At 41.6% G+C, this 20,854-nt stretch overlaps 1 gene segment (V, D, J or C); it reads right to left on the reverse strand.

The window, feature by feature from the left end:
- Window positions 1-3,597: 3,597 nt before the first annotated feature.
- Window positions 3,598-14,477, reverse strand: LOC113899572. The segment is given in 4 exon segments: window positions 3,598-3,764; window positions 4,008-4,059; window positions 13,904-14,292; window positions 14,380-14,477. Coding segments are annotated over 4 exon segments (654 nt in total).
- Window positions 14,478-20,854: the final 6,377 nt, after the last annotated feature.

Raw genomic sequence — 20,854 nt, forward strand, 5'->3', positions numbered from 1 at the left:
ATCAAAGACTCAATGGACGTAAGTCTGAGTGAATACCGGGAGTTGGTGATGGACACGGAGGCCTGGCTAGCTGCAATTCATGGGGTCGCAAAGAGTCGGACACGACTGAGTGACTGAAATGAAATGAACTGATCAATCAGGCTAAATGTGGCTTTATCCTAAATGTCTTTTCAGGCGTATCTACATAGCACTTTGATTGATGTAGCAAGATAAATGAGTCAAAACAATAGTCCAATATAGACTTTGGCGCCATAACTAAATTTTTCAGGTAATTGCCTAATCTCTTCTGCTCTCCTATACAGATACAGCATACAAAGCGTGTAGAACTATGCCTAGATACTGCAAGTGACTCATTGTGCTTACCTTCAACTATTTAATAATCAATTCCAAGAGACACAAATGAACTAAACCTTTAAGAGGCTACACATCCAAAGGATTCCTAGGGCATCAACTGAGCTTTCCGAATTGAACAAAATAGACTCACTAGCTCTTCTTCCTATGTGCTTTATGAGACTGATGAGGGTATTATTCATGAAATGTCTATTGTGAGCATAATGTTAAGCCCATTACATTTCTTGACTTATTTTTCCTCCTAATATTTTAGAGATGAAAATATTAAGAGTTCAGGAATATTCGATTATTCAAGCCATCCTTAAAGAAAAGGAACAAAGATTTAACCCATACTTTTCTGACTGTAAAAGCATAAATCATGTTGAGAATTTCAATTTTGATCATTTACTTTTTTAAAATACCTTACAATATTGGAAAGTAATTTCATTATTCTAATAAAGTTATACAATCATATTCTTATGTGCTACTTACGTTCAGAGGCTATCTTTTAACTGGGTGTATACCAAATACTGACTTCATATGTATGTGCCACTTCATCAAAGCAGCCCCTAGATCATTGCTTCTAGGAGGTCCTCAGACATTTAAAGAACTGAATGAGCTACTGACCCCAAGAAAACCTTAGCAGCAATGTGGATATGACCAGCAGCAGGCAGAGCAGATCAATCTAGGGACACCTTGGACAGCTCTGTGCCCACTGCATTGGACTCTCCATGTTTAGTCTCAGTCCTGCCGGGCATCTTTAGTCTCAGGAGCCTTACAATAGCTTTCTCAACCAGGAATCTTTTTATGAGAAGTAAATCTCAAAAAAAAATGGAAATTTCTATACACATACAAACTTCCAGGATTTGGGAGTACAGGGAATTTTACTCTCCTGTGAATGTTTCACAAGTCACCATCGAACTGAGAGCTTCATGATGCTTTTAACACTGTGCTGTCACTGAGCTCTCTTCTTCATAAATGCTCTCTCATCAGCTGTATTTTCCCCTTCTTTTATTTCATTCTTGTCCCACTTCCCCTTTGGGTAAGAACACCTTTAGTGTTCTACAAAAGCTGGAAAAAATCTGGTAAGACTAGTTGTTGACAGTTTAAACAATAGAATCAAAACACCAACATAAAAGGTAGGGTTTTCAATATGTCACTCCTCAATGAACTGAAAGGAACATCCTATAAGAACGAAAGGAATTCTCTGTCTCTTCTTGCTTGCCAAAGCAACGAGGGGCCGTGTGCTTATTCACCGTTTGTGGAACAGGAAGAGCACATGTGCGGAACTCATGGAGAAGATGCACACGTGGCTCATGTACAGACATTTCATTTGCTGAAAAGGTGAGATTAACAGTTTTAAACAAGCAATAATCCAAAACAGAATATGCCTAAAGAAGTGGCACAAACATATATCAATTTATATGTGTACGCAATGTGGACGTTACTAGAAGCAGAGAATGGGCTTCCCAGGTGGCGCTAGTGGTGGCGCTCTGCCAATGCAGGAGACATAAGAGACACAGTTTTGATCCCTGTGTCAGGAAGATCCCCTGGAGGAGGGCACAGCAACCCGCTCCAGTATTCTTGCCTGGAGAATCCCATGGACAGAAGAGCCTGGCAGGCTACATCCCTAGTGTCTCAAAGAGTTGACTCAACTGAAGCAACTTAGCACACACACAAAAGTAGAGAACAGTGGCTAAAGCCTCAAGACCTGGGCTCCTGAGTCTGGGATTCTCACATTAAACTTAGATGAGCAATAGAATTGCCAGAGAGACATTTATAGAAAATACAGACTTCTGGGTCTCATCCCTGCAAACTATGATTCAGTTACTCTGGAATGCAGGGGAGAAAAAAATCTACTCTTTTAAAGAAACTCCAGAGACTTCTGATAAAAAAAAAAAAAAAAAAAAAAAATTGGGAATCACTGATCTATCCTAGGACTTTAGTCTCTAAAGTGGGAAGGAAAGGTCTGGGTAAAAAGACAAAGATAATTTAACAAGGATTGGGGAGTATATATTACAACTTATACTGTATTTAAGTTTAAAAATGTGGAATAAGATTGAGTTTTACTAATATTTCATATACTAATTGACACTGGCATCCTCACTTAGTGTATATATCAAATTGTAATAAGTAAAATATCCTGAGAAGGATTCAGGTTTCAAACTCAGGGCTGTTGGTAGTAGCTATTCAGTCATTTGTTCCCTTTCAGCTAATTATACTATTGAATGTTAACTAAAGTACACTTTACAAAATGTGTGTGTAACTCCATGGACTATATCCCTCCAGGCTCCTCTGTCGATGGAATTTCCAGATAAGAATACTGGAGCAGGTTATTATTTCCTACTCCAAGGCATCTTCCTGACCCAGGAATTGAACCCACGTCTCCTGCATTGGCAGGCAGATTCTTTACCACTGCGCCACCTGTGTCTTAAAAAATTCCCACAAACAGTGAAGCTGGCAGATAATATTTAAAATGCAGAAAGCAAGAAGAAAATAGCAGAGTGGACATGACTTCCTTTCTGCTATTTTCTCCTTGATTTCTGCATTTGCATTTTAAATATTATCAGCCAGCTTCATTCTCTTTGCGGGAATTTTTTTTTTAAGACAGTGGTGGTGCAGTGGTAAAGAATCAGCCATTTCACAAGAGAAAGCAAAAATAATCCAGGCATATTTCAAAAGAAAGAGATCAAAATTGTTTCAGTTATCCAAAAGACAATTTTAAACATGAATTCACAGAACCATTATCGAAACACTCAGTAAAAACTTATATATACTAAAAGTAAATATAGTGTTGTGCTGTGCTGTGCTTATTTACTCAGTCAACTCTTTGTGACCCCATGGACTGTAACCCTCCAGGTGCCTCTGTCCATGAGGATTCTCCAGGAAAGAGTATTGGAGTTCTGCTCCAGGGAATCTTACCAGCCCAGGGACTGAACCCAGGTCTCCTGCATTGCAGGGAGATTCTTTACCATCTGAGCCACCAGGGAAGCCCAAGAATACTGGAGTTGGTACCCTAACCCTTCTTTAGGGAATCTTCCTGACCCAGGAATCAAACCAGGGTCTCCTGCATTGCAGGCTCATTACAAGCTGAGCTACAAGGGAAGCCCATTATATATAGTGTTTGGACTCAAATGTTTTTTCTGATAGTCAAATGGAAAAGCTTGGGGGAATGCTGAATTGGGAGTAGGAGGGGAAGCAGTTATTGACCATCTTTCTTCCACATCCTGCAAATGCTGTGACCTCTCCTTGTTTCTGTTCAGCTCTTCATGGATGCCCTGCTTCTGTGTACATCAGAGCACAATAGTAAACCCCTGCATCTGCCGTCTGCACCTGGAGGATGAGCAGTGATGAAGAGAACCTCTCATATGTCATGTTGTAGCGTCCCTGTTGAGAAGGCTTTGAGCCCTTAATGAGGAGTCTTGGTGCAAATCCTGGGAAGTGAAGGTACCAGAAGAAGTCATAAACATCGGATACAGAGTGATTACAGGAAATTTCTGCCACAGCTCCCTCCAAAGAGACCACAGTGGGAGACTGAAGTACTTGCTCCTTGCTCTCTGCAACTATAGGAAACAAACAAACAACAAAAAAAAAGGTGGTGACTTTGAAATTTAAAACAAATTTTAAAACAAAGACATATATTTTTCCAAGACAAGATGGTGAAAACGCTTACTCACCCTTCCAGAGAGAGCTGAGGAGGACACCCAGCCACACTGCTTCCAGAGTGCTCTGCAAAGCCATGGCCAAAATGCAGCTGGTCTCAGGCCAGTTGCCTCAAGTGTGACACTAACAGGAAGCTGATTATAGGCTGCCTGTTTTGCATTTTCTTCTGTGTCATGACATCATCAGTCAGAATCTGTGAACCAAGAAGAATCACTACAGTTCTGAGGCTATTTAATAACATCTCTGTACTTTGTTTTGAGTAGGGAGTCTTAAAAAGGAGATGCCCTGGAGGAGGAAATGGCAACCAACTCCAGTATTCTTGCCTGGAAAATCCCATGTAAAGAGGAGCGTGGCAGGCTACAAGTCCATGGGGTTACAAAGAGTCAGACAGGACTTAGCAACTGAGCACACACACATCCTCTCAGAGGTCACCACAGCTGTGCATTTAAGAAGGCACTAAGCATTTAAGAAGTTTGCTTCCTTCATTTATGGTGCCAGAAAGAATCTCACATAGATGGGAGGAGACTGATTCGTCATTCAAACTAGAGTGATAGGTTCACACAAATAGGTACGCTGAACTTATCACATGTAATATAATGCTATGCTAATATATTCAAAATAATGATCATGAAATCTTAGTGCCCGTGGTAGATGAGCAATGCATATTTTTAAGGCACAAAAATTACAATGTAAATTACAATATTCACCAAAGTTTGACTCCGCATCAGAGATGATCTCTGGAATAAGTATGGAAGGAAAATCTCACTTATATTTTTCTGTAACCAAAAGAAACTGCGTCTACAAAGACCCAAAATTGCATCTGGAGATGACCTTTATTGGATAGTGAAAGTGGTCAGTCAGTCGTGTCCAGCTCTTTGTGACCCCATGGACTATACAGTCCATGGAATTCTCCAGGCAAGAATACTGGAGTAGGTAGCCATTCCCTTCTCCGAGGGATCTTCCCAACCCAGGGATCGAACCCAGCTTTCCCACATTCCAGGCTTTTGGATAGTACCTATCTTCATTTTATTGCCTGAAGCTGTCCCATCTGTTACTAATGAGGGCTTAGTAGTTCTAGTTGAGGGTTTTATACAGATTTTAATGGGATTTTATTTGAAAAAGAAGAGAACAGAAGATCTGTGGCCATTCAAGTTTCATACAGTAGCATTTATATGTGCACCAGCGCCGCCTAGTGGGCTCCATGGGAACTGATGGAAGGTCATGTCCCACGCAGCCTCCGAGGTCTTCATGGCTTCTCACAACCTGAAGAGGTGTTTTTGCCCTTTGCTTTTCTTCAAATTCCTCTCCTTTATTCAATATCCATAGGGATATGAAGACTATAGAGACGAAATAATCACCTTCTTAGAAAGCCTTCTGGTTAACAAAAGATGTTCCTCAGTCAGGTGAGTGGTTATTTAAAATACACTTCCATAGAGTGGAATGTTTCCTTTCCTCATCCTAAAATGGTTGTTTTATTCATTTCCTTTTCTATCTTTTTTTACTAGTCTCCCAGGTCAGGAAAGAATTTCCACATTTTATTGTGATCCACACAGTTAAAGGCTTTGGCATAGTCAATAAATCAAAAATAGATGTTTTTCTGGAACTCTCTTGCTTTTTCCATGATGCAGCGGATGTTGGCAATTTGATCTCTGGTTCTTCTGTCTTTTCTAAAACCAGCTTGAACATCCGGAAGTTCACTGTTCACATATTGCTGAAGCCTGGCTTGCAGAATTGTGAACATTATTACCTTACTAGCATGTGAGATGAGTGCAATTGTGCGGTAGTTTGAGCATTCTTTGGCATTGCCTTTCTTTGGCACTGGAATGAAAACTGGCCTTTTCCAATCCTGTGGTCAATGCTGAGTTTTCCAAATTTGCTGGCATGTTTAGTGCAGCACTTTCACAGCATCATCTTCCAGGATTTGAAATAGCTCAACTGGAATTCCATCACCTCCACCTGCTTTGATCATACTGATTCTTTCTAAAGCCCACTTGACTTCACATTCCAGGATGTCTGGCTCTAAGTGAGTGCTCACAACATCGTGATTATCTGGGGCATGAAGCTCTATTTATACAGTTCTTCTGTGTATTCTTGCCACCTCTTCTTAATATCTTCTGCTTCTGTTAGGTCCATACCATTTCTGTCCTTTATCCAGCCCATCTTTCATGAAATGTTCCCTTAGTATCTCTAATTTTCTTGAAGAGATCTCGAGTCTTTCCCATTCTGTTGTTTTCCTCTATTTCTTTGCATTGATGGCTGAGGAAGGCTTCTTATCTGTCCTTGCTATTCTTTGGAACTCTGCATTCAGATGCTTATATCTTTCCTTTTCTCCTTTGCTTTTCACTTCTCTTCTTTTCACAGCTATTTGTAAGGCCTCCTCAGACAGCCATTTTACTTTTCTGCATTTCTTTTCCATGGGGTGGTCTTGATCCTTGTCTCCTGTACAATGTCACGAACCTCCATCCATAGTTCATCAGGCACTCTGTCTGTCTGATCTAGGCCCTTAAATCTATTTCTCACTGCCACTGAATAATCATAAGGGATTTGATTTAGGTCATACCTGAATGGTCTAGTGGTATTCCCTCCTTTCTTCAATTTCAGTCTGAATTTGGCAATAAGGAGTTCATGATCTGAGCCACAAACAGCTCCCGGTCTTGTTTTTGCTGACTGTATAGAGCTTCTCCATCTTTGGCTGCAAAGAATATAATCAATCTGATCTCGGTGTTGACCACCTGCTGATGTGCATGTATAGAGTCTTCTCTTGTGTTGTTGAAGAGGGTGTTTGCTAGGACCAGTGCATTTTCTTGGCAAAACTCTATTAGCCTTTGTCCCGCTCCATTCTGTACTCAAAGCCCAAATTTACCTATTAATCTAGGTGTTTCTTGACTTCCTACTTTTGCATTCCAACCCCTATAATGAAAAGAACATCTTTTGAGGATGTTAGTTCTAAAAGATCTTGTAGGTCTTCATAGAACCGTTCAACTTCAGCTTCTTCAGTGTTACTGGTTGGGGCATAGACTTGGATTACTGTGATATTGAATGGTTTGCCTTGGAAACGAACAGAGATCATTCTGTCGTTTTTGAGATTGCATCCAAATACTGCCTTATGGACTCTTTTGTTGACCATGATGGCTACTCCATTTCTTCTGAGGGATTCCTGTCTGCAGTAGTAGATATAATGGTCATCTGAGTTAAATTCAACCATTGCAGTCCATTTCAGTTCGCTGATTCCTAGAATGTCAACATTCACTCTTGCCATCTCCCGATTGACCACTTCCAATTTGCCTTGATTCATGGACCTGACATTCCAGGTTCCTATGCAATATTGCTCTTTACAGCCTCAGACCTTGCTTCTGTCACCAGTCACATCCACAGCTGGGTATCGTTTTTGCTTTGGCTCCTTCCCTTCATTCTTTCTGGAGTTATTTCTCCACTGATCTCCAGTAGCATATTGGGCACCTACTGACCTGGGGAGTTCCTCTTTCAGTATGCTATCATTTTGCCTTTTCATACTGTTCATGGGGTTCTCAAGGCAAGAATACTGAAGTGGTTTGCCATTCCCTTCTCCAGTGGACCGCATTCCGTCAGATCTCTCCACCATGGCCCGCCCATCTTGGGTTGCCCCACGGGCATGGCTTAGTTTCATTGAGTTAGACAAGGCTGTGGTCCTAGTGTGATTAGATTGACTAGTTTCCTGTGAGTATGGTTTCAGTGTGTCTGCCCTTTGATGCCCTCTTGTGACACCTACTGTCTTACTTGGGTTTCTCTTACCTTGGGATCAGGGTATCTCTTCACAGCTGCTCCAGCAAAGTTCAGCCACTGCTCGTTACCTTGAACGAGGGGTATCTCCTCACCACCGCCCTTCCTGACCTTCAATGTGGGATAGCTCCTCTAAGCCCTCCTGGGCCCACGCAGCCACCGCTTCTTGGATGTGGGGTTGGTCCTCCCAGCCACCACCCCTGGCCTCGGGTGTGGGGTAACAGATATTAAACAGAGAAGCAGACCCCTCACTAGTCCCTACTGACTAGCTGCTGCTGCTGCTAAGTCGCTTGAGTCGTGTCCCACTCTGTGCAACCCCATAGACAGCAGCTCACCAGGCTCCGCTGTCCCTGGGATTCTCCACCCTACTGGAGTGGGTTGCCATTTCCTTCTCCAATGCATGAAGGTGAAAAGTGAAAGTGAAGTCGCTCAGTCGTGTCCAACTCCTAGCGACCCCATGGACTGCAGCCTACAAGGCTCCTCTATCCATGGGATTTTCCAGGCAAGAGTACTGGAGTGGGTTGCCATTGCCTTCTCCAACTGACTGGCTAGGAAAAGACATTTTATGTGGAATCAGTCACCAAAATAGGAAGTGGAGGAGAAGAAGAAAAGGCACAAGTTCAGAGTCAAGACAGACCTAAATCCAAATCCCAGCTCTTGCACCTTGTGACCTAGGGCAACTCTCTCCTTGGAGCCTCAGTTTCTTCATCTGTAAAACTGGGACACTAACACCTACTTCAGAGTCAGCCTGTTGTAAACAGTCAGTGGTAAACTGGAATTGCTTCCCATTCCTTTCCTTCTTTTCTAAACCACATGGAAAGAACCATGACCAGTAGAAAGCACTTGTGTAGGAATTATAGTATATGTGACTATTTTTAATGTATATAAGGATCATTCACTCTTCCTTCAAGAAATATCCAGTAGAGAATCCCCTAGCAGTCCAGTGGTCAGGACTCCAAGTTTCCATTGCAGGGTGTATGGGTGGGGAACTAAGATCCCACAGATTGAAAAAAAAAAAAAAAAAAATATATATATATATATGTATATATACACACCCAATATAAACTCAGTAACAGTAACAGAAAGAATTTTTTTAACTCTGAAAAAGAGCCAAATCCAAAAGATATCTTAATGTTAGTTGAATCAGCCAATTGCAATAATCCATACACGTTAAATACTCACATTAATGTGGGAAAAGTAGTGGTATGTTGAGTCCTTTGCTCATATAATATGGGAAAGGAAAATCACTAGAAAATATTTGGGGAACACTTCTTCCAGGTCTAAAATTATTGAAAGTATTCTAAGTAAGCAACTTTTTCATTTTCCCATGGAAAAGATCAATGAGTGCTGATGACTTCTAGTACCATTTTGACACAGTATATATGAAATACCAAGAACGGAATCATCACCTTCCCTTCAGTACCACGTGGAGAAGAAAGATTTATGAGGGGGTTAAATATGCTAGAATACCTTGTACAGAAGTAACCTAAAAGGGTCACATTTTAGAATCAGCTCGTTGCAACAGCGACCCCATGTGGTAAATATACTTGGACAGAAGAAATGTTTCACAGGAGTCAGTAGGCCTCAATTCAGTTCAGTTCAGTTCAGTCGCTCAGTCCTGTCTGACTCTTTGCGACCCCATGAATCGCAGCACGCCAGGCCTCCCTGTCCACCATGAAATTTATGGGCCGCCCATCATATTTCTTTGTTAAAGGTAGAAGCCAATAGTTTCACTTGATCACGTAGACCATGGGGTCTATTTGAGGCAATGGGAAACATTCTGAATGAGGATCCAGACAAACCAGTTGCGAGCAATTTTCTGGATGTGATATTTGTGCGATTTTATGCAAATCACTTATTTACTAAGAAGCAGTTTCTTCACTTCTATAAGAGATTATGTAGATTAATTAATCAATTGTGGAGGTTAATTAATTAATTTGACTTAATAAAGAACTTCCATAATAAAGTTCTTTTTAAATGACATATTTCTATATAAATACAACTGTTTAACAAAGGAAATATCACAAGACCAAAACAATGATCCTACTTTTCAGAACAGCAAATAGAACTTGATTTTTCTCTGTTGCCATCTACTAAATGACTTAGGAAATTATTATTGTATCAAACAACAAAAGGAAGGAACATTAGAGGCTTTTCTATGCTGCAGCCTTAGGAATGAAAGTAATCATTAATGATTGTGTTGTTACGGGCTGAATTTTGTCTCTTCCCACCTCCCCCACCCACTCAAAATATATGTTGGAGACCTAATCCCTAGTATCTCACAATGTGACTTTATTTAGAGAGTGTTCTTTAGAGAAATAATCAAGTTAAAATGAGATGTGGGTGGACTCTAATCCAACATGACTGGTGTCCTTATAAAAAAGGGAAATTTGGACACAGAGATGAGACTAATAAAGGGAAAACAACGTGAGGAGAACAGAGGAAACCTGTCCATCTACAAGCCAAGGAGAGGGTCCTGAAACAGATCCTTCTCTCACAGCCCTTGGAAGGAACCAGACTTGCTGTCACCTTAATCATGGACTTTGATTCTCTACTTCAAGACAACAAATTTCTATTGTTGAAGGCACCCATTTTGTCACAGTGGCCTTGGAAAACAACTATATGGTACTAATAATTATGTTATATAACATATATTCTCCTTTGAAAACCTTTTCTGTGTTCAAGAGATCTGGGTCAACACAGGAATATAAGTTCAGTTCAGATCAGTCGCTCAGTCGTGTCCGACTCTTTGCGACCCCATGAATCACAGCACACCAGGCCTCCCTGTCCATCACCAACTCCCCGATTTCACTCAAACTCACATCCATTGAGTCAGTGATGCCATCCAGCCATCTCATCCTCTGTCGTCCACTTCTCCTCCTGCCCCCAATCCCTCCCAGCATAAGAGTCTTTTCCAATGAGCCAACTCTTCACATCAGGTGGCCAAAGTATTGGAGTTCCAGCTTCAACATAAGTCCTTCCAATGAACATCCAGGCCTGGTCTTCTTTGGGATGCTGGTTGGATCCCCTCGCAGTCCAAGGGACTCTCAAGACTCTTCTCCAATACTACAGTTCAAAAGCATCAATTCTTCAGCACTCAGCTTTCTTTATAGTCCAACTCTCACATCCATACATGACCACTGGAAAAACCATAGCCTTGACTACATGAACCATTGTTGACAAAGTACTGTCTCTGCTTTTTAGTATGGTGTCTAGGTTGGCCAGAACTTTCCTTCCAAGGAGCAAGCATCTTTTAATTTCATGGCTGCAATCACCATATGCTGTGACTTTGGAGCCAAAAAAAATTAAGTCTGACACTGTTTCCTATGTTTCCCCATCTATTTCCCATGAAGTGATGTGACCAGATGCCATGATCTTTGTTTACTGAATGTTGAGCTTTAAGCCAACTTTTTCACTCTCCTCTTTCACTTTCTTCAAGAGGCTCTTTAGTTCTTCTTCACCTTCTGCCATAAGGGTCATGTCATCTGCATATCTGAGGTTATTTCTAGCCCAGCGTTTCTCATGATGTACTCTGCATGGAAGTTAAATAAGCAGGGTGACAATATACAGCCTTGACGTACTCCTTTTCCTTTTGGAACCAGTCTGTTGTTTCATGTCCAGTTCTAACTGTTGCTTCCTGACCTGCATACAGGTTTCTCAAGAGGCAGGTCAGGTGGTCTGGTATTCCCATCTCTTTTAGAATTTTCCACAGTTTATTGTGATCCACACAGTCAAAGGCTTTGGCATAGTCAATAAAGCAGAAATAGATGTTTTTCCTGAATTCTCTTGCTTTTTCCATGATGCAGCAGATGTTGGCAATTTGATCTCTGGTTCCTCTGCCTTTTCTAAAACCAGCTTGAACGTCTGGAAGTTCATGGTTCTCATATTGCTGAAGCCTGCCTTGGAGAATTTTGAGCATTACTTTACTAGCATGTGAGATTTGTGCAATTGTGCAGTAGTTTGAGCATTCTTTGGCATTGCTGTTCTTTGGGATGGGAATGAAAACTGACCTTTTCCAGTCCTGTGGCCACTGCTGAGTTTTCCAAATTTGCTGGCATATGGAGTGAAGCACTTTCAAAGCATCATCTTCAGTCCATAGCAGTGACTAAGTTTCTCATTGCTATGCCTCCCTCAAAACCCACTTCTACTCAGGGTCCAACACATATGTACAACAATCCTCACAACAGTCCTTCCAATTATCTCAATTTTATGATTTAGGAGATGAGGCACATAGATTGTAAATGGCTGATCCACTCTGACATACTAAGAAGAAGAATCATAAAATATAATTTATGCTTAGTCCTCTTTCCATACCGTCCTTAAAATGAGATAAAAGAGAGGATAAAAATGAATATTATAAATAAAAACTCCATTGAATGTCTGGTTTTACTTAAAAGTTACCTGGTTATAACAAACATTTTCCAGAACATTTTTCCAGTAAAGGAAAAAAAGAATACTAAGCTAAGTTTCCTCCTCAAGGTCAAACAAGCCAATTACCAGGACCAAATGACACAACAGAACTTCTAATGAAACTTATTTGCTCCCTCCTAGCCACCTCAGTTGGAGAAGGTAATGGCAACCCACTCCAGTACTCTTGCCCAGAGAATCCCATGGATGGAGGAGCCGGTAAAGGCTGCAGTCCATAGGGTCACGCAGAGTCAGACAGGACTGAAGGGACTTAGCAGCAGCAGCCACCACCTCAGTAAATGGGGGGAATATAGATCTGAGCACACAATGTCCCTTCCCTAGTCCTCCATTATAAAAGGCTCTTCCTTAGCCATCCTCCACATCATTGCCTCTGAGAAGTCCACTGAGTCAAGGATATATCTCTTCTAGATCTTGCTCTGGTTACTCAGATCCCAGGATTCCCTGCACACAAGGATTCCCCAGATCCACTTTTAAGGTCTGCATGTGCTTCTTGCAAGGACCTTCTTCCCTGATGTATATATTCCACCAGTGTATACACAACCCAAGCCAAAGGGGTAGTCGAGGAATGGCCCTTTGCAGGGATTGTAATCATGTTGGGCTATGGTATGCCCATCAAGAATAGAATTCAAAAGTAGATCTGGGTATATATAGGAATTTAGTATACTATAAATGCAGTATCCCAAGTCAATGGAGCAAGTGTGACGTTTTCAATAAATAAGTAGTGTTCTTATGAATGTCGATCCATTTGGAAAAAATAAAGAAATGTAAGTCTCTACATAAAAATTAATTTCTTTTGGGATATACTCCTTTGAATCATGTGGTTCAAAATGGAGCTGCTAATTTCTTGCACAATCATCCCCCAGACACCACTAATTAATTGGTCAAATGTAGAGCAAAGCTGGGCTAATCCTAGTAGCCACCACAACTTGTCCAGGGAGCAGCATCTGGCTCACACTGAGTCAACCAGAGCCCTTCCTGGGAGGTTCTAAGTTGAAAAGAGGAAAAAAGAGAGACATTGAGTCCAGTCCTTCACAAGGGTATAGGTAAGAAGATGTGAGCACAGGAGCTATAATCGGCCTACATGTTCTTACGACATACTTAAATCCTCCATTGTTTTGAATCCTCCTCACATTCTGTCTCACTTGCTTCCTCTCTTCTTCCTTCAGAGTCAAATTACCTCTACTTCCTTTTGTCACATAGCATTTTATGCACTTCTCTGTCTGAGCACTTACCAAACTGTTTTGCATTATCAGTTTACTTTTCATTCCTACAACCAACACTTTTTATTAACAGGGACTATTTTGGGAATGAGGGCTACACCACTGTTGAAATTGTCTCATGCCCAGAGCAGCCTATATGCTAAGGAGAAGTGGAATGGTTAGACTACATGCCTGAGAGGCAGGCTGCCTGGGTTTCAATTTACTGTTGAGCAGTTCTGTGACTTCAGTAAGATACATAAATTCTCTAAGCTTGAATGCCTTCATCGGCAAAGTGAAGCTCATGAGAAGAGTTGTGAGAACTAAAGGGGTTCACAAATGTTTGGGATCACACCTGGCATCTGCAGATCAAGGATGGTTTCTTTCACCTCTTTATCATCAGTGCTCAGCAGAGTATCTGGCACACAGGATTTATTTCAACATATACTTGTCCAATGAACAAATTGTGTGGCTTTACCAAAAAAAAAAAAAAAAGTTATAAAGAAGGACAAATCCCAGAGCCACACCGCCACCTTGTGGAGGGACATTAAGGCTTCAGGAGCATGGTTTTCTGTGCTCAGGGGTTTGTATTCAGCTCTCCCTGCGGCCCCCACCACTGTGTCCCTCACAGCACAGAAGTACAAGGCAGAGTCACTCCCTTGAACAGATGGTTTCTTCAGGTGGAAAGAGGTTTGGCTCTTGTTAAATTCAGCCTCAAAACCGTAGTTGCCTTTAACCAACCTGTCCCCTCCGATGTATTTCAGAAGGAACTGGAGACTTTGATTGCGATACTGGGCATACCAGAAAAGATAAGGGCTCCCTGAAACTGAATAGGTGCACTTCACAGTCACTGGATCCCCTTCTGCGACACGGACCTCAGCTTCTGGCTGAGTCACCGACTGAGCTCTCAGCCCACCTGTAAAGTAACGCACATCAGTGAAGCTTCTGAAAAAGAATGTAAGCGGGTAATATAAGTGGAAAACGGGAAGGGAACATCACTCACTGAGTGTAAACAGAAACCCAAGTGTCCAGATGCGTGCAGAGGCCATGGTTCAAGCTGAGCTGGATGAGGGCTCCTTTGCAGCTCACCTTTGCTGGAGATATGTCACCACCCCAGAGAGTATGTTCTCCACGAGCACAGCATTTTACAAATGCCCCCTGGTGCTTCCTGGCACCTGTATCTTCTCTGTAGAGCAAGCTCTTCTCTCAAACCTCCGTGAGAAGAAAGACTGCAGCACCTCCTGCACTCAAGACAAACCGCACAGTGCAGCGCCCCTTAGAGCCCACTTAGAATCAGGAGACTTTCTAGAGACTTTCTAGCAGCTGAGCTGCTTGGAGAAGGCAATGGCAACCCACTCCAGTACTCTTGCCTGGAAAATCCCATGGACGGAGGAGTCTGGTAGGCTGCAGTCCATGGCGTCGCTAAGAGTCGGACACAACTGAGCAATTTCACTCTCGCTTTTCACTTTCATGCATTGGAGAAGGAAATGGCAACCCATTGCTGTGTTCTTGCCTGGAGAATCCCATGGACGGCGGAGCCTGGTGGGCTGCCGTCTATGGGGTCGCACAGAGTTGGACACGACTAAAGCGACTTAGCAGCAGCAGCTGAGTGGCTTAACTCGTGACTCAGCAGTAAAGATTCGGCCTGCCAATGCAGGAGACTTCAGTTCCATCTTGGGTCAGGAAGATCCTCTGGAGGAGGAAATTACAACCCACTCCAGTATTCTTGCCTGGAAAATTCCATGGACAGAGGAGCCTGGCGGGTTACAGTCCATGGAGTCACAAAGAGTCAGACATAACTGAGCGCGCCCACACACACACACACACACACCCCTGGAGCTTCCAGGTCTTATCACAGGACCAGTCCTCTGGATGTCTACATTTTCCATCGGTGTTCAAGGAGAAGAATCAGGGATGTGTGAACCAAAGTGGGAAAAAATTCATCCTGAGTGGTTTAAATGGTTTATGCTCTCTCAAGATAATACAGGGACAGAAAGAAGGGAAAAGCATATTTTGATAGGATGGGGAAATAAATAGAAAAATAAGAAGGGAAAGCATAGCATTCAATGGAGAGAGAAAGAAAAGTGAGAGACAAGAAAAAACGAAATAAAGGAAAAGAGTAAGGCAAGAGAAGATGAATAGTAAGAATGAGCTTATTTGTGTCTTTAGAAATAATTTAGAGCTGACATCCAATTAAACCTCTTTGACCACAATATAACTTGGGTTTTTCTCTTGGTTAGGTCTGTTGGGACCCCTCCCTATGATATTTAAATAGTCATACAAGAAGAACTTTAACCTTCTCTTTAAACATTTTTAGAGAGAGAAAAGGAGGGATGGCGTTATGCTGCTGCTGCTGCTGCTGCTAAGTTGAAGCAGTCGTGTCCGACCCTGTGCGACCCCATAGATGGCAGCCCACCAGGCTCCCCTGTCCCTGGGATTCTCCAGGCAAGAACTCTGGAGTGGGTTGCCATTTCCCTCTCCAATGCATGAAAGTGAAAAATGAAAGTGAAGTTCCTCAGTTGTGTCCGACTCCTCTCGAACCCATGGACTGCAGCCTACCAGGCTCCTCTGTCCTTGGGAGTTTCCAGGCAAGAGTACTGGAGTGGGGTGCTATTGCCTTCTCTGGATGGTGTTATAAACTCGTTATAAATACTTGTCCTATTAAATAGTGGTTTTACAGCTAAAAAACTTCTATGAAGGTTTGCAAAAATAGAAATTTTCGACATAGAGAGACTACTTAAAACAGACTTCGGATGAAATACACATGGATTAAAAGTTGATGGTTACCTAGGCTTGAGGTATTATGATGATGACAAAGAGTTCATTTTAAGGGGAACACAGGCTAAAGTTTTACACTAAAAAATGCCACAGTAGCAGCAGAGTGATTATTCAATAGAGTCGAACTTAAAGAAAATAAGCAAGTATCAGTATAAAGAAGTTGTTTCTTTGATTTTCCTTATTTTTCCTTTAAGTAATATATAAAGAAACCACACAATTTAGAAAGAGGATAGAAAATCTCTTTGCTTTCAATCAGAAAAAAAAAATGTGGAACATACCTATTTCTCAAAGCTTTGCTAAGGATCTCATACTTAACTAATTGAAACCTTGACCCTATTACAATGTCTTTCTTTGAAATATGTAAGTTATCTTTAAATAATAATCTTCAAGTCCCAAAGAAGCTTATGATGAATGGGAAAATAGAATAAATTTCTTCTCTTTCTGTCTACAGTTTAAGTGTTAGTGTTGTATCTTAAAAGGGACTGGCAGTCATCTCCAGAGGAATGATTGGGAAAAGCTTAAAGAAAGAAGTATTTTTAAATACATGTGCAGGATTAGGGGAAATCTCCAAGACAAGGTAAAGCACCCTGGCACCAACAACAGTAAGAAGGCTTCACCAGTCCTAGGCTTGAAGGGACAGAGGAGGAAGAAATGATCCCAGCCTGGGAGACCTGTCACGGAGGTGGATCCACAGGACCTGTGGATTTCAGCACAGGAAAGAAAACATAGCAGAATATAAACAGGCTGACCACTGTTTCCTGCCAGTGGCTCCCACTGGGCCAAACCCAACTAGAAGCAAAAAAGACAAGTGCATTGAAGTCAGACTCCTGGGTGTAGAGCAGGGTGGAGAGTAGATTTGGAGAGGAGAACAGAGAACAGCCAGTTCCCTGACATTGGGTTTAGGGTTCCGCTGTGGTCATGTATGGATGTGACAGTTGGACTATGAAGAAGGCTGAGCACCAAAGAATGATGCTTCTGAACTGTGGTGTTGGAGAAGACTCTTGAGAGTCCCCTGGACTGCAAGGAGATTCAACCAGTCCATTCTGTAGGAGATCAGCCCTGGGATTTCTTTGGAAGGAATGATGCTAAAGCTGAAACTCCAGTACTTTGGCCACCTCATAAGAAGAGTTGGCTTATTGGAAAACACTCTGATGCTGGGAGGGATTGGGGGTAGGAGGAGAAGGGGACGACAGAGGATGAGATGGCTGGATGGCATCACTGACTCAATGGATGTGAGTCTGAGTGAATACGGGGAGTTGGTGCTGGAGAGGGAGGCCTGGCGTGCTGCGATTCATGGGGTCACAACGAGTCAGACACGACTGAGCAACTGAACTGAACCGAATTGATCAATCAGGCAAAATGTGGGTTTATCCTAAATGTCTGCTCAGGCATATCTATATAGCACTTTGATTGATGTAGCAAGATAAATAAGTCAAAACCATAGTCCAATATAGACTTTTGTGCCATAACTAAATTTTCCAGGTAATTGCCTAATCTCTACTTCTCCTCTCCTATACAGATACAGCATACAAAGCGTGTAGAACTATGCCTAGATAGTGCAAGTGACTCACTGTGCTTACCTTCAACTATTTATTAATCAATTCCAAGAGACACAAATTAACTAAACCCTTAAGAGGCTACACATCCAAAGGATTCCTAGGGCATCAACTGAGCTTTCTGAATTGAACAAAATAGACTCACTAGCTATCCTTCTTATGTGCTTTATGAGATTCATGAGGGTATTATTCATCAAATGTCTGTTGTGAGCATAATGTTAAGCCTATTACATTTCTTGACTTATTTTTCCTCCTAATATTTTAGAAATGAAAATATTAGGAGTTCAGGAATATTCAGTTATTCAAACCATCCTTAAAGAAACGGAACAAAGATTTTAACCCATACTTTTCTGACTGTAAAAGCATAAATATCGATGAGAATGTCAATTTTAATCATTTACTTTTTTAAAATACCCTAAAAATTTGGAAAGTAATTCCATTATCCTAATAAAGTTATACAATCATATTCTTATGTGCTACTTACCTTTAGAGGCTATCTTTTAATTGGGTATATACCAAATACTGACTTCATATGTATGTGCCACTTAATCAAAGCAGCCCCTAGATCATTGCTTCTACAAAGTCCTCAGACATTGAAAGAACTGAATGAGCTACTGACCCCAAGGAAACATTAGCAGCAATGCGAATATGACAGCAGCAGGCAGAGCAGATCAATCTAGGGACACCTTGGACAGCTCTGTGCCCACTGCATTGGACTCTCCATGTTTAGTCTCAGCCCTGCTGGGCATCTTTAGTCTCAGGAGCCTTAGAATGGCTTTCTCACCAGGAATTTTTTATGATAAATAAATCTCAAAAAAAATGGAAATTTCTATATACGTACAAACTTCCAGGATTTGGGAGTACAGGGCATTTTACTCTCCTGTGAATGTTTCACAAGTCACCATCGAACTGAGAGCTTCATGATGCTTTTAACACTGTGCTGTCACTGAGCTCTCTTCTTCATGAATGCTCTCTCATCAGCTCTATTTTCCCCTTCTTTTATTTCATTCTTGTCCCACTTCCCCTTTGGGTAAGAACACCTTTAGTGTTCTACATGTAAGCTGGAAAAAATCAAGTAAGAAGACAAGTTCTTGACAGTTTAAACAATAGAATCAAAACACCAACATAAAAGTAGGGTTTTCAATATGTCACTCCTCAATGAACTGAAAAGAACTTCCTATACGAACAAAAGGAAATTTCTGTCTCTTCTTGCTTGCCAAAGCAACGAGGGGCTGTGTGCTTATTCACTCTTTGTGGAGCAGCAAGAGCACACGTGTGGAACTCATGGAGAAGATGCACACGTGGCTCATACTCAGATATTTTATTTGCTGAAAAGGCAATATTAACACAGTTTTAAACACACAATAACCCAAAACAGAATATGCCTAAAGAAGTGGCACAAACATATATCAATGTATATGTGTATACAATTTGGATGTTACTAAAAGCAGAGAATGGGCTTCCCAGGTGGCGCTAGTGGTAAAGAACCCACCTGCCAATGCAGGAGACATGAGAGACACAGGTTTGATCCCTGTGTCAGGAAGATGCCCTGGAGGAGAGCATGGCAACCCTCTCCAGTATTCTTGCCTGGAGAATCCCATGGACAGAAGAGCCTGGCAGGCTACAGTCCCTAGAGTCACAAAGAGTCAACTCAACTGAAGCAACTTAGCATAGACACAAAAGAAGAGAATAGTGGCGAAAGCCTCAAGATCTGGGCTCCTTAGTCTGGGATTCTCACATCAGACTGGGATGAGCAATAGAATTGCCAGACAGACATTTATAGAAAATACAGACTTCTGGGTCCCATCCCTGCAAACTATGATTCCGTTACTCTGGAATGCAGGGGACAAAAAAAATCTACTCTTTTTAACAAAACTCCAGAGACTTCTGATAAAAAAAAAAAAGTGGGTATCACTGATCTATCCTAGGACTTTAGTCTGTAAAGTGGGAAGGAAAGGTCTCAGTAAAAAGACAAAGATAATTTATCAAGGATTGGGGAGTATATATTACACTTATATTGTATTTAAGTTTAAAAATGTGGAATAAGATTGAGTATTGCTAATATTTCATATACTAGTTGACACTGGCATCCTCACTTAGTGTATACATCAAACTGTAATAAGTAAAATATCCTGAGAAGGACTGAGGTTTCAAACTCAGGGCTGTTGGTAGTAGCTATTCAGTCATTTGTTCCCTTTCAGCTAATTATACTATTGAATGTTAACTAAAATACACTTTACAAAATGTGTGTGTAACTCCATGGACTATAGCCCTCCAGTCTCCTCTGTCGATGGAATTTTCCAGGCAAGAATACTGGAGCAGGTTATTATTTCCTACTCCAAGGGATCTTCCTGACCCAGGGATTGAATCCACGTCTCCTGCATTGGCAGGCGGATTCTTTACCTCTGAGCCACCTGTGTCTTTAAAAAATTCCCACAAACAGTGAAGCTGGCAGATAATATTTAAAATGCAGAAAGCAAGAAGAAAATAGCAGAGTGGACATGACTCTTCCTCTCTGCTATTTTCTTCTTGCTTTCTGTATTTGCATTTTAAATATTATCAGCCAGCTTCATTCTCTTTGCGGGAATTTTTTTTAAGACACAGGTGATGCAGTGGTAAAGAATCAGCCTTTTTACAAAGGAAAGCAAAATAATCCAGGCATATTTCAAAAGAAACAGATCAAAAGTGTTTCAGTTACACAAAAGAAAATTTTAAACATGAATTCACAGAACCATTATTGAAACACTCCGTAAAAACTTATTTCCCTATGTACTTTTAGTATATATGGTGCTGTGCTGTGCTGTGCTTATTTACTCCGTCGTGTCCAACTCTTTGCAACCCCATGGACTGTAACCCTCCAGGCGCCTTGCTCCATGAGGATTCTCCAGGTGAGAGTACTGGAGTTCTGCTCCAGGGAATCTTACCAGCCCAGGGACTGAACCCAGGTCTCCTGCATTGCAGGCAGATTCTTTGCCATCTGAGCCACCAGGGAAGCCCAAGAATACTGGAGTGGGTACCCTAACCCTTCTTCGGGGCATCTTCCCAACCCAGGAATCAAACTGGGGTCTCCTGCATTGCAGGCTCATTACAAGCTGAGCTACAAGGGAAGCCAATTGTATATAGTGTTTGGATTCAAATGTTTTT

Source organism: Bos indicus x Bos taurus, chromosome 10, assembly GCF_003369695.1.
Source record: "Bos indicus x Bos taurus breed Angus x Brahman F1 hybrid chromosome 10, Bos_hybrid_MaternalHap_v2.0, whole genome shotgun sequence".
Lineage (NCBI taxonomy): Eukaryota > Metazoa > Chordata > Mammalia > Artiodactyla > Bovidae > Bos > Bos indicus x Bos taurus.